The 19468-nt window shown below is 38.7% G+C and overlaps 1 protein-coding gene across 2 annotated transcripts in view; it reads left to right on the forward strand.

Moving 5' to 3' along the window:
* hyx (cell division cycle 73 hyrax) overlaps positions 1-19468 on the forward strand; it is a 221799-nt gene that overhangs the window by 72270 nt on the left and 130061 nt on the right. For both annotated transcript variants that reach the window (XM_067144180.2, XM_068227012.1), the window contains exon 4: positions 62-275. In XM_067144180.2, the coding sequence (XP_067000281.1) occupies positions 62-275 (214 nt within the window). The remainder of the gene's footprint in view (positions 1-61; positions 276-19468) is intronic.

Below are 19468 nucleotides of genomic sequence, written 5' to 3' on the forward strand. Positions count from 1 at the left end.
CAAAATATATGTGTGTGTTTCATTTAACAATTTATGTGTTGAATGGAATGTGTGTGTGTAGATCTTTATCAGAGGCTATGTCTGTGGAGAAGATAGCTGCCATCAAAGCAAAGAGACTGGCAAAGAAGAGAACTACCATCAAAGGGAATGACGACATCGGTTTGGGTCCTGACCTAAGTGTCATGTTGGATTTCGACGTTGATCCAACAAAAGATATCATATCAAGAGAACGCCAGTGGCGAACTCGGACAACTATTCTTCAGAGTGCTGGCAAGGTATCTCTTCTATTTCATCATAGAAAAATAGTTGGCCATTTCACTATATGATGCATGGGACATTTGTGTGCACATTAATTTTCTGTGCGACATTTTTTAACCAGGTAAATTTGAAGATGATGTCTTTTGCACATTTCAATATGCAGTATGTATAATAGGAATTGGCATTTGATTTATATACCAAGGATTAGGTTTCTTCAGGTGCGGAGGTTAGTTGTTCCTTGAAATGTGATCACACATTTTGTATTATTAAGAGGAAGACATTCAATGAAATTAGAAATTCTATTGAATTGTTATGAACGGAGGTTTAATAATGTTATACAGGCAGTATAAACAAATATTATTTTAATTGGAATTGTTTCACTATTCTCTTTAGCCAGTGGTGGCTGGTGCAGAAAATCAGTTGTGTGCTGTAACCCATCCACCCTCCAATAAATAAAAATATTTAGAAACATAGGGGTATGTGGTTTTCAAGAGGCTCTCCACTGAGTTTTCCACACTGAACAAACACGCAAACAACCCCAACACTTACACACATTCCTCATATAAAACTATAAAACTATATACTGAAACACACAATACCACCTGCAATGGCAAAATATTCACGAACTCAAACACTCGGTGTGAGTGCGCAAAAACAGAACTTGTTGGATTGAATAGGTGGGAGAATAAAAAAAACATACTAGTGCTATTTATACAAATGCTTTCAATAGGACCCAAAAATGAATTTTATCACATGTAAAACAGAACTTCCCAATGTTACCAACATCATTGAAATAAAACCAGCAACATCGTAATGCAAAATTACATGTTATGTTTTTATAGTGACGTTTATAAACTAGACATTTTGATTGAAGGAAATCACAATATCATGTCCTTATTTTGACAACATAAAAAGTACAATTTTTACAATTAATCGATTTACAAATTTGGCTATGGAATAGGTAAGTTGGTAGTATTCTATCCTATTTGGTATTAAAAGACCTGGCAAGAACAGCTCTACAGTATTTTGTTTTCCTGTTTGCTTTGAGCGATCCCCTCTTAAATACTACCGCTGAGTCGAGGGTGCCACCTGCCACCTTCTCATATCAGTCGTAATGCAAGTGTGACTAGTGCTGCCTCTCTGTGGTCGAACGAAGAATCTCTGCCAGTCTTGGTGGACTAGGCTGTTGTTTCCACAGTCTATCGGAAAAGTTGGGCACGCATGCGCAAAAGGAAGAGTTTTCTGGCTAAAAGCTTAGAAATTCTCGCTGAGCTGTGATCGCACATCCCAGCACAGCCACACAGTGTGGAGTGCAGGGGTGTTGAAAAATTTCTTTTTCTTTGGCTGACGTCTTTTTCAGTGCACTGTATTTGATTGTAGACAATATTTTAAAAGTAAATTTATTTTTCAAATAGGCAATGTGCTGCATCACTTCAGCACATAAGGTACAGCCACCCCTGTCTTTCTTTAAGTCTGGAATGTTTTTTAATACATATTTTTGTTTATTTAAGTTCAATAGTTTTTAGATGTTGGACTCTTGTGAGTATAATATCGTACACTCCAGTCATCGAGAATTACGATCTTCTGCTACTTCTTACCCGTGATAAGTACTGGACAGAACAAACTAATGCAATCTCCACATCTTCATACACTGCCTTCTTCAAATACCGGATGATCAGGTATGCTTGATTATGGTCCACGATGTTTTTACTATGGGCGAGAGCGTTCTCATTTGTCGTATGCAGGTCAAGGTCAGTAGTGCGGAAGTAAGTCATACAAGAGTAACAAACAATTTTAGGAAGTTTACTTACCAGAAAAGGTGGACTTTATTCTCCATATATTTTTGGCATCTCATTAGTTAATTCTTCATCACTTGCAGTTCATGGTGGGGAAGCCCGATAATTTCTTAACGAATATTGTTTCAGTTCTTATATGGTGTGTGGGTTCATTTTGTATACAGCATTTTTAAAATTTACCCCAGCGCTAATAATCACTGGTGGATAAATCACTGGACCAAGGGGACCGACCATAAATCCCTACCAGTTCTGTGGGAATACTTTGTGAATTTCTCTCATAGAATTTTTCACAGTGTGAGAAGTGGGCGAATCCTGTTGAAAAATGTAAATTTTCACTCCCTGTCGGTTAATTCTCTGCAAAGGAGTTGTTATAGCATTCATATAAGTAACAGAACCAACTATATTCTAAAAAAAAGTTTCTATGATTCTTGCACCACTGTATTGCACCATACACCATTTATTGCATCTTGGAGGGGTACTTCAAGCCAGGTTTAACAGCACTCCAGTAATGATTGTTTTGTATATGCACACAACCATGGAAATCTAATGAGGCCTCGTCCATTGCATAAATTTTGGACTTTATACTTGTAAAATGCATGCCTATGTACAGCATCAAATCTTTGAAGAGCATGTACCACAGTTATTTTTATATGGTTTTAAGTGTAACAATTTAGTAGCTTTTTACAGATCCATACAAAAATTCCCACTTGTTGTAAAAAACGTCAAAGTGATCTTTTTGGAAGAATTTCTGGATTATAGCTCATTTCATTTTTCTTCAGGGAGAACCGTATGCTGCTTTTTCAGGCTGGGTACTCCCTATTTCCCTAAATTTATTATGAGGTTATGGATTGTTTTATGCCTTGATATGTCGACACCCATTAAAAGTCTTTGAATTTGACAAGCCGACTGAGTTAAAACATAGGAATCGTACATAAAAGACGCCCTGTTAAAAATGCTTGAGCCATTGTACCCTTTATGACTAATCACAGAATTAAGAACAAAAAAAAAAAAACACACACACGCACACGCACACACACACACACACACACACACACACACACACACACACACACTTGGGAGCAACTGAAATCTTCCTACGTTTGCCAAACTAGTGGAAAGGTTACCCATAGGAAAAACACCACACGCGTTAGAGTAAAGTATATCTGATCACTCTGTAGATTGGCTCTTGTCATCGGCCCCAGTTCTTCTCAGACCCCGACAAGCTAGGGTTTTTTTTTTCCTCCCAAGCTTCATCAAGAGATGGGTTTCAGCACTCATTGAAAAATCTTCAGGATTGTGGGCAGGATAGAATTTAAAAAAAAGGCCGACTGAGTTGGTCACACAGTTCGTCACGTAGCTGTGGACTTGCATTCAGAAGATGTGGGTTTGAATCGCACCATTGACAGCCCTGAATATGTTTTTCTTTGTTTACCATTTTCACACTAGGAAAATGCTGAGGCTGTACTTTAATTAAGACCACAGTTGCTACCTTCCCAACCCTTGCTGCTTTCCACTCTTGAATTGCTGAAAACCTTTGATGTGTTCGTGCAGTGTTAAGCCCCTAGCTATAAAAGAAAAGGTAGCATAAAAAGAAAGCCAGATAAACACCAGAGAGGGGAAGAAACAAAAAAAGGTGAATTCTGTGGAGGTAGTAAGACTAGGAATACAGGACAAACAGGAAATGAGAAAACAATGTGGCAGGTCAGCGTGGGGAGAGTGGGGAAAAAACACTAACGGACAATATCATTTAACACTGTAGTCTTCAAATATATTCATGTGTATTATCGCAGTTCAGACCATTCTCTTCCATAATATTGTGAATTTGGTTCATCTTTCTTCTTGTATAGGGTGAGAAAATGTACTTCCGAAACAGTATTACAAAACTATAATCTATCAGTTTCATGGTCCGTATTGATAGTTTGAGCACACAAATATGAAGGATGAGAGTTTTCAACCTAATTAATACTTTATTTTATAAAGTGTCTAATTTTTTTTTACATTAATGTATACAGTGGAACCTCGATTCTCTTTTTTGGTGGGACCCTGGAAAAAGAACGTACAGCATGGGAAAACAGAAATTCCGGGAACGAATGAGCCATCAACGATTTGGCTAAACGTCACAAAAATGAAATGTGTATAATTATAATGTTACAAACACTCCTACACCAAACCAAATTACAGCCCCAATGGGCCTTCGCTTATGAAATGACCGCTGCTCAGTCCAAAGGCCTGCATATTACAAAGTGACGCATGGTGTGATGAATCCTCTCTGCCGTTATTCCTGGCTCTGTAGACCGGGGTCACCGTTTCACCGCTACATAGCTCCTCAATTAAAGGTAATCGTAGGCTGAGTGGACCTGGAATCGGCCCTCATATCCAGGTAAAAATGTCTGACCTGGCCGGGAATCGAACCCGGACCCTCTGGGCGACAGGTAGGCAAGTTAGACCACCTTCAAGCATTAATTTCGGTACGAGAGTTAAAAATCTTGAAACTTTACGTTCCGTTTTACAGGATAAATTTCTGTCAGTTAACATGAAAACAACTTTCACTTCAGCAACTCTGACCAGCCAAACTCTTAGAAAACTCCAGTAAACTCTAAGCCAAACAACAATCGACCACAAGTAGATTTTAATTCTCTAATCTAATAAAATAAAGCACATTTGATACAAGAACGCTGATCGGGATGACCAAATCCCTTTTTTTTAAATCTTCCATTATAATTTTGTCACCAGTATACTGTTCATAATCGGTTTCTGGAAATATTATACCATGCAAATTAGGCATATATCGACTTTTAAAGGTTATGTTTAGCTTGAAAATATGGTTTCGAATGTAAATATCGATACTTAAAATGCATTATATTCGATTCTGCCTGTCACTATAATTGCAATCAAAATGGAAAGAGAAAAGGTGTCAAAACTTTGGAAATTACGGTTATTTGTGACCTTGAGCTCAGTTGAAAGCACTCGCTGTACAAGTTAGTACGGGTGGGGAAATTCTACAAACTTCTTAAATGTAACGTGTGCAAATAAAACGACTGTAGCTTTTATAACATTTTAACAAAAAAAAAAAAAAAAAACTTAAAATTCCCAGTCTTTCATTAGGACCAAAACAGTAATATGCCATCCCAGACCCTCCCATGGCTGTACAAATGTAATGTGCAACATCTGTTCTGGTCTCGATAACATAATCGTATACAATAATATTAAAATACTACATTTGTGTTCAGAAGGAACAGTTTCGATTCCTGCCTGAAAACCCTGTGACTATACAGTGCCCCAAGGGAAGTGTCAAAAACCTGTTTGGTGATGTGATAAAGAAAAAGTTAAAAAATAAAAATCATCTAACCCTGGACATAATCTGGTCGTTTTAAAAGTACAAACATTTGACGAAACTCGTTCGGTCTTCACGTAGAGCTGTCGAAATGCGCTGTCTTCTTCCAATTGTTGTGGCCACTCTCTGCTTTATGATTTCCGAGGATTCTCCAAGCAGTGCCACCCAAATGCGATGCTGAGGTGGTCCCTTATGCAAGTTTACTGTCGATCGCTTTTCCAGTACAATACTTGCTCTAATTATCGCAATGACAGGACGTTAACACCAAGATCCAGAAGCATGCCGTAGCCGTCCTTGCGTGAGATAGTGTTTCTTGAAAAACACTTGATCGAGGATTTAGCTTTGATGGGCCTGAAATTTCGGGATGGTTGAAATGGGAAGTCGCTTCTTTTGAGGAACGAACAGTGCGGAAATTTTACAACGTGATTTGATTAGGATGCTTGTGGGACCACATAATTTGAACAAATAATCTGGGAAAACGTAGTTTCCGGGAACGTATAATCAAGGTTTTACTGAACTAAACAGCAGCTGTTGAAAATAATGCCATGTGTAAGCACGGAAGCTGAATGGCGTTTCTTAAAAAGGCAGTGGTGGTTCAAATCCTGATACATGTAAAAATGGAAAGCACTCTGGTTATGGTGAAGATATCAACAGTCTCAGAAAACTACAAACTTGCTTCTAACTCATTGGCGTACGTAGCTGCCTGTCAGGTGGTTGTACGTGCTGTGACTATTCATACATAAACTCTCGGCAAGTACCAAATGGTACCTTTCTACAACTAGTTCGAGGCTTCTGTCTATAGATGACATGATATTCAGTATACCGTTGGATAACCAAGAGTCTGCTCTCTCTCTTGATGTGAAATGAACATCATAGATTACATCGTGTAGCAGGAATTTGTTCTTTCTCAAAGTATTGTGGTTCCCTGCTTGGTATTCAGCAGGAATGGCTTGCAAGGTTTATAATCCCAAACCCAAAGGAAAAAAACTCCATGGTGTGACTATGTTGTATGCAAGGCTGGCAAGAAAAACATGCAGTGAGAACTGAGTGTGAAAAAGTGGGTTTCTGTGCATTCCTCGGAGTGTTTTAGGAAGTTTCATATTACTGAATACTTTTAAATTTTTCTTCAGGATGCACTTCATCATCACATCAAACACAGGTATGATTAAATTTCATTACGTTGCAGATTACATGTATAAACCTGCATCTTAAACACGTATGAAATGGTATATACATGCTCAGCACATTAATATTAGTTTGCCAATGGGTGAAACTAGCACTGAGTCAAAGCATAGTAGGTCGTGCTCCTTTCACCAAAAATCATGCGGGGTTATACTGTGCTTTGAGTTCAATATCTTGTTTTAGACACTATAAGAGTGCACAAGTTCTCATACTTTCTGTGGTTACCCATAAGATCACCAACAATTAAGCTTTTGGAGCTGTTGCTTCATCTGGGGTAAAAAGTGTCATAAAAAAGAACTAATGGTCCACAAGCTGTCATCCTGAAACTTCATTCATTTTTGTGCATTTATTCCTTTATCTTTAGGCTTCAGGGATTGAATTTTTCAAAACGTTTTTAGTGTATTTTTAACCTAAGAGGAATCTCTTTGCCAAATTCCATTCTCCTGCATCCTATGCGGTGATATCAAATTCCAAACGTTCGGGCTCATGATATCTGATGTTGAAATTAGTCTGTGTGGTACATGTGGAAGAGAAGCTCTTGGCATGGAATAATGGACACATCCGGACAGGTGCACCAACTCCCAGATTCTTCATTCTCCTCGAGATAGAAACTGACCTCTCTCAGTGAGATGATGATGATGATGATGATATAATTCGCTTTATGTCACACCAACACTGATAGGTCTTATGATGATGATGATGATGGGCTAATTGAGGCACAGTTCCAGCTTTTACCTGGTGTGAAAATGGGAAACCCTGGTGCGAGAAGATGACCCAGAATATCAAAGACAGTTGAAGGTCCTTCCTATCAGGTAAGTTTAATTCTGATGCTGATAAAGAATACACCCTCGGTATCCCTTGTCTGTCGTAAGAGGTGACTAAAGGGGGCCCCAGGGGCTCTCAACTTGAGAGCGTGGGTTGGTGATCATGGGTCTCTTAGCTGAGTCCTGGCATTGCTTCCACTTGTGACAGTTTCCTCACTTTCATCTATCCTCTCTGACCTCCCTTGGCCAGTTCTCGTTCTTTTCCAACCCTGACGGTATTCGAGCATTCGAGGCTTAGGTAGTCTTTCATTTTCCCGTCCTTCGTGGCCGTTGCCTTTCTTCATCTGTTACTTCATTTTCTGAAGTGACAGATCCCTTCTCTCTCTCTCTCTCTCTCTCTCTCTCTCTCTCTTTTTCCCCTCCCTGTTGGTGGGGGATGCAGATGAAGAATACACCCACGGTATCTCCTACCTGTCGTTAGAGGCGTCTAAAAGGGGCGACCAAGGGATGATCGAATTAGAACCATGAGACTACTTGTAATTACTACCACCACGTGGGGAACACCATGGGTCGCTTTTACTTGCGTGTAGTACCACTATGTTACGTTCAAAATAGGTTTGTGATTAGTAGCAACAGAGTGCGCTCTCGGCTTTTACACTACCTGTGATTAGTACCACCATATGAACACCACCATGGTTCTGGCTTACCTATGATTAGTACCCGCTATATGAGGAACACCATGGGATAGTGCGGGTCCCTGTGGTTAGTACACTTATGTGATGAACACCATAGGTTTGCATTGTGTGTAAATGACGCTGCAATGTGCGAAACACCATAGGTCTGTGTGACGTGTGAATTTCATTACCTTTGAGTAGTACCATAATGTGTGGAATACCGCGAATCTACGCTGCTTTTGATTAGTACCGCAACATGACATATACCATGGTTCTACTTTCCTAGCAATTAGTACCATTATGAGGGGCCGATGACTTGGATTTTGGACCCCTTTAGACTACTTGTGTCATTGATTCAGTATTGTGCTATAGTAGCTGTCCCTTGGTCAGTAATACTCTTGTTTTACGTCAGTTTCTGTGAATGTGAGGCATTGCGGGTTGGATCAACTGATTGTTTTAAATTCATATCCATCCATTTATTCTTCATCCTCGTTTTGAATTCTGTTCAGTTTAGGATTTTGGACTTTTAATTTATCATTACATTTCGTCTCATTTCGTACCATTAGCAACCGATCATCTAGATGTTAAGCCCCAGCATCATCATCATCATCATCTAGTAACACATGTGGAGATCGCTGCGCCCAAGGCGGCAGTTGCTCCAGTGAGTAGCGTCGCAAAGTGTAAAACTTCGAAGGTGAGAGACCACCCTGCCTTCAACCACAAAGAAGCATCTGCTGGCGAAGATACCTAATCCAGCACAGAAGGGAAGGAAGGCAGTCTCTGTCCCCCAAGTGGTCGGCAAAACCAATGCCAAAGCTGGCGGAGGCATCCTCGTCGACTGGAGCTGGAAATCGTTCTCCAGCCTGTCTAAAGAAGAAGATGGTGGGGAGGAATGGAACCCTTCCCAGGACGTCCATCACACCTCTTATAAAGGAGAAAACATAGCCTCCACCCTGAAAAGCGTCAAAGAAACTCAAGGCGTACATCATCTTATCCGGTGACTAGGAGATGGATGTCGAGCATCTATCTCCATCTTCAGATGGCAGTGTTACAGCGGAATTGTAATGGTTATTACAGGCATCTTACTGAGTTGTGCCTGCTAATCAGTCAGTTTGCGGTGAGTACAAGCTCATTTCAGACCAGGTCGTCATATGGTTTTGAGAAACTTACTATGCACACCACAACGGAGTTCTGCTAACCAGGTTTCCGATGGCACTGGTATTTTGACTCATTTTGATATCTACAATAAAGTGGTTTCACTAAACCGATCCGCAGGTATTAGCAGTACGTGTTTTGTTGCCCGTCACAAGTTCAGTTTGTAATGTTGGTATTTCCCACCAGGCCAGCCTCTTAATGTCAATGATGTAATTGATCTTATAGATCAAACAAAATGTCAATTAGACTTACACTTGATCTTACAACTTTAAGTTTACAATGCTTGTTTTTTTGGCAACTAGTAACGTTGACGCAGGCAACTTGTCAAGTTCATTAGTATAAACAACAGCAGCTACAAGTTATGTAGCAACCACTGTGATGCTACCACAAGTACTGCAATGCCCAAGGACACAGACAACAATGAATACAGTGAAACGACAAAATCAACACAAAAGCACAAGACATCTTTCCTTGGATGCAGCATCTTATGAACATAAAATGTGGAAGAGGGCCCAAAATAAAAGAAAGAGAAGGCAGGTTCCTAATTTAACACTTGACAAGTTACTAGGTCAAGGTGACTAAAGCTACCAAATAAGAGGCGAAATAAAATGTTAAATAAAAATATTTAAGGATTAAAAAAAGTTTTATGAATGGCACTTAAATAACAAGATCCAGAAATTCTTGCAATGTATTGAAAAATAAGGAAAGTCATGAACTAATAATTTAATGTTAAATTAATTCATTACAATAGGAGTTAAATATCTAGTTTGAAAATAATTAAAAATTATGAACATACTCAGATAGCAATCTATTGTAATTCTTACAATGTATCGACAAATAAGCAAAGTCGAGAACTGACATTAAAAACATAATTAGTGTTCAGTGGATCCATTCCTTTAAAAGATGATAATACTACTGGCCAGTAAGTTCAACTAAGTACACTATAATTAATCTGGTTCAATTGAAATTTGTTTCCAGTCCCTCCACATAAATGTTTGAACAATCCTGGAAACACGCTCACACACAAAACTCAAAATGTAACTACAACAACAGGATAAATAATTAAATGAAATGACAAATTACAGAAAATTCCCCAAACAAGTCACCGATTACAAAGAGTAAACAATATTAATGTTCCATAATTAACAGAACGATGACACATAAAACTGGAGCCTACAGCTACCAAAGCCCAGCTATCATTAATTAATTGTAGCCAAGGCCAGCAAAATAATTGCGTCCATGGGAGATAAGCGAATGTGATGCAACAAGAAGAGAAATAAAACACAGACGTGAATCAGACTGGGGAGCGTAAACTGAAAGAATATTTAAGAAACGGGAGAAACAAATTTTAATTGGCTACAACCGCGGTATTACAATAATAATAATAATAATAATAATAATAAGATATTATTGATTGAATTTAACATTTCATTGAACAAAAATTTAATCGAGGACCGAAATACTTGTTATTAAAGTTAGGAAGCCTTGGAAGTACGGTAATGTGCATTAGTGTTGTCTACTGAATGCATGATTCGAAGCAGTGTATAGATACATTCAAGTGACTGAGTGAATCGATTCATAGGAATGGCGATATCACGGCACACGATTCAGTTTACTCCCAGCGGACAGTGCTGAGTGGTGCACTCACTGGGCGTTGACGGAGAGCCAAGCTTCCGCTGCAGCGAGACAGTGAATCGTGGCACATTGAAAGAATCGTGAACGAGCGCGGCTCAGTGAGACACAAGATACACACAGCTCCTTATCGGCTCACTGGACACTGGCGGAGAGCTGAGCTTCCGCTGCAGCGAGACATACATTGAGCCATGGCACACCGAAAGAATCGTGAACGAGCACGGCTCAGTGAGACACAAGATACACATGGCTCGTTATCGGCTCACTGGACACTGGCGGCGAGCCGAGCTTCCGCTGCAGCGAGACATACAGCGAGCCATGTTACACTGAGAGAATCGTATGCTATAATGGATTCTCGAGCTCAGCTCATTTGAAAATAATACCCATTTGCATTCACTGTCCTCTTCTTACAGGGAGGTTTAAATAATAGCTGGATTTATTTGCATGTTAAAAAGGTAGTCAAAACATAATTCTGAAGTAGTAAGTAGCTAGGCTATTAGGTTATACTATTTATTAGTTTAATGAATCTTAGTATTATAACTTAATTGAGATTTTTGACAATTAAACTCGATTCTAGCCTGCCCTATGACTATGAGTCATGCTCATGACCACTCAAAAGTACCTGTTTTATATTGGGAAGAACGGCTCAGTATTTTCTCAGTTCATATGTCGCATTGTTGCACAAGACTTCAATCATATGTGGACAGATGCAATAACTTAACCAACAATATGTTGAATCAGAAAACCAGCGGGCTACTGTACATCTCGGGCAGCCTATACAAAATATGACGATTTGAAAAAATCGTCAGCCGATAGAAAAATACATATTTTTAAAAGTGTCTTAGCGAGTTGTCGTGCGGTTAATATCGCGTAGCTCTGCGCTTGCATTCTGGGGATGGTGGTTTCTAATCGCACCGTCGGCAGCCGTTAAGATGGTTTTCCGTAGTTTCCCCATTTTCACACCAGGAAATGCTGGGACTGTACCTTAATTCAGGCCATGGCTGCTACCTTCCTAATCCTAACCTTTCCCACCCTGCGTCACCGGAAACCTTCGATGTTTTAGAGTGACTAGCATTTTTTTCTAAGAAAGGAGTTCATAGTGTGAAAACCAGATGGCAGCTGCGACCACTGAATGCTGTTGCTGCTGTCTTACCAGCACATACTACACAGATGCAGTAGGAGCGGTGACTGTGCCGTGAGTCGGATCACTGTATCAATTCAGTGACGTGAACGGAATCAAACGAATTTATTCAGTAAAATGAATCGAATGTCCCATCACTAATGTGCGTATGAATCAGAGTATAAATCCAACCCTGGAAAGGCAAAGAAAAGAACAGTCCCATTACGAAAAATAAACCAGCACATGGCATTATATAATAAATGACAGTGCAATTAGAGACTACAAAACAAGAACCAGGAAATACAAAAAGAAATCTACCGACCAAAATTAATGTTAATAATAATAATAATAATAATAATAATAATAATAATAATAATAATAATAATAATCAGAATAATAATAAATCCCAACAAAATTAAGAAGCAGAAAATTTAACGCACCAAGAATCTCAATTAAATAAAACAAATAGAATAATTTGAACACTCGTAGGCGCATATACCGTATGTTTCCAAATCGCCCCGTTAATTCAGTTGTAGTTCCAAGATTGAATTTGATAACTCTTATTACATTTTTAAACTCTTGACGATGCAGATTTTGTCCGTGAAATGAAAATGTCGGATGCAGAAGAGATCACTGTTTAAGTTAATAAATAAACTGTTGCTGAAAGGTCCATAAATAGTTGGGTCTAATTTTTAATTACAGTTGCAAGGTTGGCTTGATAAAATTTTGACAATGTTGCCGAAAATTCCATGAATCCATAGGGCTAATTTGAATTACGTCACATGGCGACAGTTGCAGATAATGCCTTGTCCAAATAATCCATGGCAGTAAATATTCAACAAAATATTAAAAGGTATCTGTACTTACATTTTCGTCATAGAGTGTCCAATTAAAGTAATTCAATAGCTTACATCGTTAAGTCATGTTTGAAATCAGGCACACACTCCCAGCAATTCAGAGGTCACACGTTTCACAAAAATACAAAAGTAAAATAAAATAGTAAAATTGAATCGAAAGCCTTAATTTACATGACTACTAGCCTGGAGTATCAGGCTCCATTGCACCGACACTCAAGCGTGTGTTTCGCAACACAACAATCTACCTCCATCTTCTAAAACGGCTCAAGAACAAGTCCTCTGGAACAACATAAGATTGATACTGAAGCCTCCACCTTATCAATACATTTATTTACATACTATCATTCACAGTACCGGTTTCGACCCTTCAAGGGTCATCAGCTGACAATAACAAATATGATTCTTAAAACACCACAATGGAAAATATTGTACAGTTATGACAATTGTCCAATTCAACAGACCGTCTAAAACAAATGTTACAAGTAAATTAGTAAAATAAGTCCTCTCTTCTTGGATTGTAAAAGGGTTGCGTAGTATAAAAGGACATGTAATTTGCAAATGTTTTTGTTGTTATGATCAGCGTAAAATTTGAAACTTGCAATGCTATGTATGCACTAATAGTAGTATTCTTGAAGTGTCCACTATTTTGCGTTAAAACTTATGGCTAATTGATTAAAATGTTTCGAGGGTTTATTCTTGTAATGACTATATTGTTTGTTTCACCGTGTTCCTCTGCTGGTAGTATGAGCGTCTTGAAGTGACTTGGACACTGTTTTTGAAGAATTGGGTAGTTGTCTAGTGTTCAATTCGAGGCATATTCAATATATATGTACAAGACTCATTATATATTAATGCTGAGTTGATTAGTAAAATGCATTTAGTAAGAATAAAAATTTGTCTTAGCGACGTGCTCCTTAATTTGGTGTTGTATAATTTTATCAAGTGTCAATTTCTTTTACAATACTTGATCTTGATTTTGAAAGATAACGTGAAGGCTTCTTCCTTTTATGTTGTAGACCGTATTTATTCTAGATGTTGAAACTGTTGTGCATCACCGAGCTCGATAGCTGCAGTCGCTTAAGTGCGGCCAGTATCCAGTATTCGGGAGATAGTGGGTTCGAACCCCACTGTCGGCAGCCCTGAAGATGGTTTTTGGTTTCCCGTTTTCACACCAGGCAAATGCTGGGGCTGTACCTAAATTAAGGCCACGGCCGCTTCCTTCCCACTCCTAGCCCTTCCCTGTCCCATCGTCGCCATAAGACCTATCTGTGTCGGTGCGACGTAAAGCAACTAGCAAAAAAAAAAAAACTGTTGTGCATTACACGGCAGCATGGGCGATATAGGCACTGATTCAGGTGGAGATTGTCGAATACAGAACAAACCTAATATATAGGCCTACAGTACATGTAATTTACTGATGCTAATATCCAGTAATATTAATTGAAAATACACTGGAGAGGTTTTAATTGAAGTACTTCTCTAAAGTTAATTGTTTGCCTAAAGTGAATACCTGCAGGTCTTTTTAATAACTGAGAGATCCCTTAACAGTGGAGAAGTCAAAATCAAGAACCACAGATAGAACCCAGTGAAGCGGTAAGTTATAATGCCACTTCCTATATCGTGCCAGTCGATTTTTATCAATCAATCACCACTGATCTGCACTTAATGACAGTCGCCCAGGAGGCAGATAGTGTTTACCTAGTCTTTTCTTCAATCGTTGCAAAGAATTTGGAAATTTATTGAACATCTCCCTTGGTAAAATATTTCAATCCCTAATTCCTCTTCTTCATAAACAAATATTTGGCCCAATTTATACCCTTAAATTCCAACTGTATCATTGTACTGTGATCTTATGGTACCTACTTTCGAAACACCACTCAAAAGTTATTTGTCCACCAATGTCATTCCACACTTTTCACCGACAGCTCGGAACATACCACTTAGGGCCGGTTCGACCATCTGCTGGTAAACTGGCTGGCAGCTGCGCGGGAGGTAAACTATTTGGGGGTGTAAATCAGCTGGTACTTTGGCTTGCGTGCAATCACCTCCGTGCAAGCGCTAAGTAGCTACCTAGCTAGACACCGATATACTAGCTATCATGCCATCTAACCAGGATCTTCACTTCAAATATTATTAATAAAGAGAAGGGTTTAAACAAAAGATTTTAATCTATATAAGATTTTAACTAATCCACAAATCATTTTAAGCTGAACGTATTGATTTCTTGTATATACTGAAAAATCTGTGTAAATATTTTGATTTCCTTTTGACTTCAACTGCCAACTCAGTATTAACATTTTGAGTGTTAATATTATTTTATATTATCTCCATTAGATGGGAACACAAATATGTTTTCCTTTAGATCTTTAAAACAGGATTAACCAATTCAATCCAAATAGACCATAATGTTCTTATACATCAATGCAAATTATTGTAAACAATTAGTTTTGAAAATCGTTTTAATATAACCTACACTCCAGAGTGAGTATAGAATTTATGGTTGCCTGCGATGACAGGTGAAACGTATAGCATTACAACCTTAATAGAATGATTATATCATATTGTTAAAGACTCTAAAGTGCCGAATAGGTGGTTTTCAATAAATTAATGTAAATTTTTTAAAATAAATGTGAAGTCTTATCAGGCCCTCGAAGTGGTCGGTAAATTACGTGCTGGGTAACTACAACTTATGCTGCCGATAGCGCTACCTGGGAGTGATCGAACAGAAATTTCCTTTTACGCGGAGAGCAAGTTGGTGCTACTTTACCCATAGGTGGTAGAACCGGCCCTTAAGGAAAGCAGCTCGCCTCCTTCCTGCCAAGTCTTCCCAGCCCAAACTCTACAACATTTTTGTAATGCTACTCCTTTGGACAGAAATCACCCAGAACAAATCGTGCTGCTTTCCTTTGAATTTTTTCCAGTTCTCGAATCAAGTAATCGAGGCGAGGGTCCCATACACGGGAACTATACTCTAGTTGGGGTCTTTCCAGAGACTTAAGTGCCCTTCTCTTTGCATCCTTACCATAACCCCTAAATACCCTCATAACCATGTGAAGAGAGATCAGCTCACTGTAATAAGAAAATGAAGTAAATAAAGTAAGAACATACCAGGTACAAAGCCATTTTTTGTTCCAGCGTGAACAATAACCAGTTTTCCTCCATCAGATACAAGTCGACATATTACTCCTTGAACATCATGTCCAGATTTGTGTGGTTTATTCCAGGAGTATGTGGGTGACCCTGAAAAAGACATGCACATTTGAAACCAAGGACACCTGATGAAGATACATTATTCTATGATTTTCATATAAAATATCATAATATATAGCTAATATATATATTCACCATTCATAAAAATCCAAGTCACATCCAGGTAAACAACAGGTTTTGGGTTCTCACTGTCCTTATTTCGCATGTATTCCCTCAGAAAACAGGATCTCTTAAAACAAATGTCTTCATTTTCTCTAACATACGGATAGGGATCCCCTTTACTCCACTCAAATCCCATGTCCTTCAAAATTCTTTCTAATGATGTTTCCGACCCCTTGTAAAAGTAAGTCCCCTTATAAAAGTAAGTCTCATAATTTGCTTTGATGTAGTCGAAATCCTTCCTTCCAGTTACAACTTCTGTGGGAAGGGAAGAGTGTTACAAGAGGCTCGAAAGAGCTGTATGTTGATATATGTGTAAAGCATTTCTGGGAAGTTGTCTCACCTGCATGCCATTTTCTATAAATAATGTTGCAATAGTTTCCTTGTGAAGTTACCTTGCCATGGCTTCCTTAGAAAAACTGTCTATGCTGGTCACTGGATGTTCACGCTTCCGGTGTTTATCTGTGGTAGAAAATACAAAATACAACTCCCTTCTTGAACTTTCCTATTACTTCTCGGAAACTACACTATAATAATACACACAAGCAAATATATTACATAGAGTCAATATGAATACACGAAGGTTAAGCCTGCAAACCGTATCAAAGTCGAGACAAGACATGATTAGGTTAGGTTGAAAATGAAATATTCTTCCATTTCAACTGATTGTCATTTTGTCAGAAACTTATCATAGAAAGAAGATTAAAATAAACACTTACCCCAGTTAATTTTGGAACTCTTGTCATTAGGTCCGTATCACTAGGACTGATACCTTCTTCATCGTCTTCGTGTTTCAATTGCTCGTAGCACTATATAAGCATCTCTTGACCTGATTTTTGTAGAGGACGTAACATTGCTTTCCTTTTCGGAGGAGTTCTTGCAGATTTTTCTTGCTTCTTAGATATTGCAGTCGAGTTCTGTATGTAAGTATTGGACGAGATACAACTGTAATTAATAAGATGCTGTGTTCGTCATTTCATACAAACTACCGTACGTTATTAAATGCATTATTCAACCATGCCACTATCTACTTACCTGGTATTAGCCAAACAGATTTTCAATCCCACAGAAAAAGAAAATATACTTTAAATATACTCACAAATGTATCACGAGTCTTTAACAGTATTGCAGTGGCAATACATAATTCTGGCAAAAAACATGACTGTACATTGCCAACATGCCAGCTTAGCAGTAAATGTAAGACGACGTATCAGCAAGTAGGGTACCTAAACTGTTTGGTTAGCGACACTGAATCAAACCCAACAATTAGAAATATAACTATAAATCACTACCTTCAACATTAACAATCAATCAATACTGATCCGCATTTAGGACAGTCGCGCTGGTGGCAGATTCCCTATCTGTTGTTTTCCTAGCCTTTTTTTAAATGATTTCAAAGTAATTGTATATTTATTGAACATCTCCCTTGGTAAGTTGTTCCAATCCCTAAATCCCCTTCTTATAAACGAATATTTGCCCCAATTTGTCCTCTTGAATTCCAACTTTATCTTCATATTGAGATCTTCCCTACTTTTAAAGACACCACTCAAACTTATTCGTCTACTAATGTCATTCCACGTCATCTCTCCACTGACAGCTCGGAACATACCAATTAGACGAGCAGCTAGTCTTCTTTCTCCCAAGCCTTCCCAGCCCAAACATTACAACATTTTTGTAACACTACTCTTTTTTCAGAAATCACCCAGAACAAATCAAGCTGCTTTTTTTGTGTGGATTTTTTCCAGTTCTTGAATCAAGTAATCCTAGTGAGGGTCCCATACACTGGAACCATACTCAGCATTGGTTCTTTACCATGGAAAGTGAGTACCGTATTTCACGGCATAATCGTCGCCACCGCGTAATCGTCGCATCCTTTATTTTCAATACAAAAATCGGACTTTAAACCTTTAATTACATAATCGTCGCACGTCCAAATTTTGTTCACTAATCTGGTTAAAAGCTAAATGGAACTGCAACGTAAGTTGCACATGAATGTGCAATTTAAATACGTGTATGGTTTATGGGCAATTTGGCAACACAGTCACGTTTGCGACATGTTGCACAACGTATAAATAAATAATACCGGTATATGTACGACGTATGGCTTACCGGTAGGCTATCGGCAGTTTGACAACGTGGTCACGAGACAGTGTACTATTTATTCACCACCTACATATTATGCTTACTGGTAGGCTATCGGCAGTTTGACAACGTGGTCGCGAGACAGTGTACTATTTATTCACCACCTACATATTATGCTTACCGGTAGGCTATCGGCAGTTTGACAACGTGGTCGCGAGACAGTGTACTATTTATTCACCACCTACATATTATGCTTACCGGTAGGCTATCGGCAGTTTGACAACGTGGTCGCGAGACAGTGTACTATTTATTCACCACCTACATATTATGAATTCCCATTTGAAATACGTAAGGCTGTAAGTTATCGCTTATCGGCAACGTCGCCAGGAAATACCGGCTAGGTAGGTTGAATGGACCTCGAACCAGCCCTCAGATACAGGTAAAATTCCCTGACCCGGCCGTGAATTGAACCCGACGCCTCCGTGTAAGAGGCAAGCACGCTACCCCTACACCATGGGGCCGGCTCCTGTGTTATTGCGCACGAAGTGAAATCCAAGACGATAACGCAGATTTCCACGGAATTATTCAGCCGAATTATTTACGATGTCTCAGTTGTCATCGCTAGACTCTTATCTTACTACTACGTCATAAGTGTCCGGGCATGGGATGAAAACTTTTATCCAAGCAGTCAATATAATTATTATCCAATGCTATTAAAGTTTTATTTTATAAACTCGTCAGTAATGTAATGTAAAATCATCAATAACTGGGAAGAAATATTAACGTAATTACCATACGTTTAAAAGAAATTGAAAAAAATGAATGTTTGTTATTGACGTCTCGGAATACAGTCAACTATACAGTAGATCTACACCGCGCTAGCTAGAGCTCTGGTTTGCGAGCTTTGCGCAAGCGCAGTAGTGTGTCGCAACCAACGAGCTAAACTGATAAATTGTTGCATGCTTCCTTGCTGCCTAACAGTATTGGCTGCTCTGGAATGGACAGATCACAGATGCATTTATTTGTTTCAGATTTACGTGATTACTGTAGACATGTGTGCGTGAGAATTTAAGTTAATTTGTGTTTTGGGTGTTTGCAGAAATAATTTGTTTTAATAGTGAACAATTACGGAAAGTCATTTATATCGCAAAACATTAACGTGTGAAGCATTTATAAGCGATTATGGGTAAATATAGAAACTATTCTGCGGGCTTCAAGCTAAGCGTAATTGCCTTCGCTGAACAG

Source organism: Anabrus simplex, chromosome 3 (assembly GCF_040414725.1).
Source record: "Anabrus simplex isolate iqAnaSimp1 chromosome 3, ASM4041472v1, whole genome shotgun sequence".
In the NCBI taxonomy this organism is placed as follows: Eukaryota; Metazoa; Arthropoda; class Insecta; order Orthoptera; family Tettigoniidae; genus Anabrus; species Anabrus simplex.